The sequence below is a fragment of the Ooceraea biroi genome, chromosome 11 (genome assembly GCF_003672135.1).
Source record: "Ooceraea biroi isolate clonal line C1 chromosome 11, Obir_v5.4, whole genome shotgun sequence".
NCBI classification, from domain to species: Eukaryota; Metazoa; Arthropoda; class Insecta; order Hymenoptera; family Formicidae; genus Ooceraea; species Ooceraea biroi.
In genome coordinates, this window is record NC_039516.1 from 8,103,952 (window position 1) to 8,108,053 (window position 4,102).

Genomic DNA, 4,102 nt, shown 5'->3' on the forward strand with positions numbered 1-4,102 from the left:
ATCACAGCACCGGTTAAAATGCGGCTCTAGAACGCGGTCTCTATCTCTCGCCAAGAGAGTTCTTCGACACCGTTATTCCACCCTGCATACTCGCCACCAATATGGATAAAGCGTCTTTCTAATCGCTTCTTCAGTCCCTCGAGCCGCGCGATTCGAGCTACTAAGAACTGTTTGTTTCCGATAGAGAGTCGCGGCTGCTTGGCGTCGCGACTGCGTTCTTCCAATTGCTCGATAAGGTCGTCGCACTGTTGTATCCATGCGAAATATTCACCCAACTTTGATACACGCGATGATTTTGCTACAATGTTCTGTTCTAGTTGAGTGAGGTTTTCCATTTTTCGCCTTTCCACTCCTTCAACGTGGCCGATGTAACATGCGGCACTTCTGATACGTATACTGCTATGCGTTGCATATCGTTCCTCATTATATGATTTACCACCCTATATCTTTGTCTCATTTTAATGCACACGTGTTGGAAAATTTGCCTTACCGCATCTAAAATATCTTGTGAGCTATATAGAATGTGCTCGCATATTTTGCAGCTTAAGTTGCACGTGTCTCAATGTGATGATGTACTATTTTCGTGAGGCTACACAAAATGTGATCGCGTCATTTGATACCTTCTATGATACTTATCTAACTTATGAATACTATGAATACGAATAAGTGAGGACTGTAGAAAAGTGCACTACAACGTTTAGGAGTAAAGGGTTTTTATTGCATATGTTTGTTACATATTAACAACGTATTTCAAAAGGCTAATGCCAATAACTCACAATCGATAAGTTCCTTGTCATCGAAATATTCGCTGTTTTGTATGGCAACGGTTATGTCATTAGGATTATCTACGCAACGTGCGATCTTACAGAACTGTTCGTACTTGTCATCTACATGGTCGGTGCAGCTCACTAACCAATTGTACATGTAATCGATACATTTATTGAGATTAAACAGAGTTGTTAGTGTCGATGCCATCATTATTGATCGCACGTTTATTGCTTCGAACCGAACACACTTCGTATCGTTAAATGTAATAAATTCTACAGTTAGCGGCCCGATATATATGGGATCTACGGGTCGTTTATCAGTTTTGGAAAAATACTCCTGGATTAAATGCTGATGTTCCACGAGGCCTTTCCAGGTTTCCATTCCGAGGATCAATTCATTCCCACGTTTGTCTCCCACAGCAATCTCCATGTGACTCGGACCATATCCCACGTTTATGCCAACTTCCAAATACTTGTGTTCCGTCGTTGTCAGCGCGTACCTTCTTTCCTAGGATACGAACGCATCGTCGTCGGCGTTGTGATTGCGATGCTGCAGTATCACGCACTTCGAAAGTGACGGCCGGTGTGGAATTAGCACTGCGGAGAAATATTATAGGTATATTAGACATCACACCGTTGCTTATTATATCAATTGCTAAATATACTTACTAGCTTCGCTTCCTCCCTGCTATATCGCGATTCTGCTCCATGTGTCTCTTGCTCCACATTGTTCCTTCTAGCTTCTTCTCTTCAGATCTAATTGTGCTCGTTCCACTGAACAACTAATGTTTGTAACATTCGCTCTTCTCTTTAAACATACATTTTGTTTAATCCCCACCCTTCTCTTCCCCCTTTTCGCGCATACTTACGAGCCTAACCCATAGCAGTCCACTTGGACCTGAGAAGTCGAATTGCGTACTCAGCGAATTTTTTTCGTAGCAGCCGGACGTCGGCGCTCGCGTTTTATCACCGCGAAACACGTCGCGACGAGCGAAGAGGGTATCGGTTACGTCGCGCACGTGGACGCGATGTACTTTAACATCCACTCATCCGATTTCATAGCAGCCGGACGTCGGCGCTCGCGTTTTATCACCGCGAAACACATCGCGACGTGTACAGCGAAGAGGGTATCGGTTACGTCGCGCACGTGGACGCGATGTACTTTAACATCCACTCATCCTATTTCATAGCAGCCGGACGTCGGCGCTCGCGTTTTATCACCGCGAAACACGTCGCGACGTGTACAGCGAAGAGGGTATCGGTTACGTCGCGCACGTGGGCGCACGTGCATCCTCCCCCTCGCCCCTCCCGCGGATTAGGTAAGCAACAAACTGTCACGATCCCTGCGGGTTGGGTCCGCGAAAACCCCCTTGGTTAGGTTAGGTGAGCAAAAACTGTCACGGTCCCCCTCCTCTCTCCCGCAGGTTAGGTCCGCGAAAACCCCCTCCCGCGGGTTGGGCCAGCAAATACTGTCACGTGGGTTAGGTCAGCAGTCCCCCCCTCCCCCGCGTGACGTCATACTCCCTCGCCGTGCGACGTCAAACCCCCCTCCCCCCGCTGACTCAGCCCTCTTCAGATCCCTGGGTTAGAATCAGCCCCCCTAACCTACTAAACCCCTAATCATTACTTCGTTCGATTTGATTTCTTTACCAGTGATTAAAGATACAAAGGACCAGCTGTCCTTTACGTAAGATTTTGGTTGCGGGATTTTTCTTTTTAGAATATCATGTAGAAAGGTAACCACCCCATATAAAGGACTTCCAATAGTAGAGACAATGATGCGCAAAGGGTTACCCTGTTTATGGATTTTGGGTAACCCATAACACCTCGGTGTATTACCACTAGTGCAGTTCAGTAAATTATAAGTAGCTTCACTAATTATATCATTGTCCCTCCACGATTTTACTAAATTATTCAATCTGGTGGCAATCCTTTTTAATGGATTCCTCTTCAATTCTTTATATGTTGTTTGGTCATTCAACAGTTCAGTTATTTGTCCTATGTATTCCTGTTTACTTATGACTACAGTTACTTGCCTTTTATCGGCTCTAGTAACAAACACATCATTGTTGTCAGATAAAAACTTCTTGCATTTATAAAACTCTTTAAGAATGTGTCTGTCTATAAATTTAAGGTGGCAAGTGTTACGTGTAAATCTATTAAGTGACCAAGCAATACGGTTTCGGGTGTCTTGTAAAATCTTCTGATCAACCTTGTAACAATTACTTTCAAAATTTTTTATTACCTCCAAATTGAATAATCGACGGTCTCTTTCTACACTTTGGTCAAGAGGTAAGTCAAATTTGTCACCCAAACTTAGGAAATGTAGAACATTATCAGGAATGTCCTTTCCACTAATATTAACAATCCATTTTTTGTGATCAAAATTCAGGAACGAACTATATGGAGTGTTCTGTCTGTTAATTAAAAGATCATATTTTTTACTTAACTTTGTTTTAACATGATAATTATGCCTCGAAATTTTACTTTTACTAAAATTGAAAAATTCCACAACCAAATCGACAGGAAGTTTTGTGAGTAATCGATCTTCGATATACATCAGTTCAGACTTTAAAGATCTTAGGGCAAAATTAATATCCCTAATTTTAAAATTCAAAATATTCCGCTTCATACGCGATTTCAGTATCAAGAACTTATGTTTAACGTGAAAGTTGCTAAATCCAATGTCGATTCTCATGTTCTCAATATGTGGTGGTAATACTTCATGACGTCTGCATTGTAATAAAAATCTCAATTGTTGATTGCAATTAACAATCTTGATTTTGCCGACCCATGACTTCATCATAACCGTGCATTCAACACCATAACGTACAGTGACCATGCTGTAAAAGTTATTGTCTTTTGGTGCCACCATTTCTCGGTCTAGGTGTATAAATCTAACAAGGAATGTTCTTTCTCAACGCCAGTAAATAACTTAGCAAACAATGTAAGTATTGTTTGAATATTTGGTTTTTGTTTGAGTTACGTTGTATGCCTATCTAGGTATTTTTATGTTCGTGGTTAGCGCCATTATTCGTTAACCGCTCTTCGTGTATTGAGACGAGTAAACGCGATACATATCGTTTAGACACATTTCCGTATATTTATTAACCCACCTTTAATATAAGTACGTACATAACAGTAAGATTAGTATTCGACACAACTGGCTATAAGATCTCTTTATTACAATAACGTTTCGACCATACGGGTTGTGGTCCTCATCAGGTGACAGTGTTACATCTAAATTAAAATAAAACTAAGTAACTTATCATATACAATAATTAAACAAAAGTGCATAACTTACAATCATTGTCTTTAATATATGTAAGAACGGC

The 4,102-nt window shown here is 41.4% G+C and overlaps 1 protein-coding gene across 1 annotated transcript; it reads right to left on the reverse strand.

The window, feature by feature from the left end:
- Positions 1–2,367: 2,367 nt before the first annotated feature.
- On the reverse strand, positions 2,368–3,642 carry LOC113562963. Its single transcript, XM_026973826.1, has one exon. The coding sequence runs from the start codon at positions 3,640–3,642 to the stop codon at positions 2,368–2,370; it is 1,275 nt and encodes a 424-aa protein (XP_026829627.1).
- Positions 3,643–4,102: the final 460 nt, after the last annotated feature.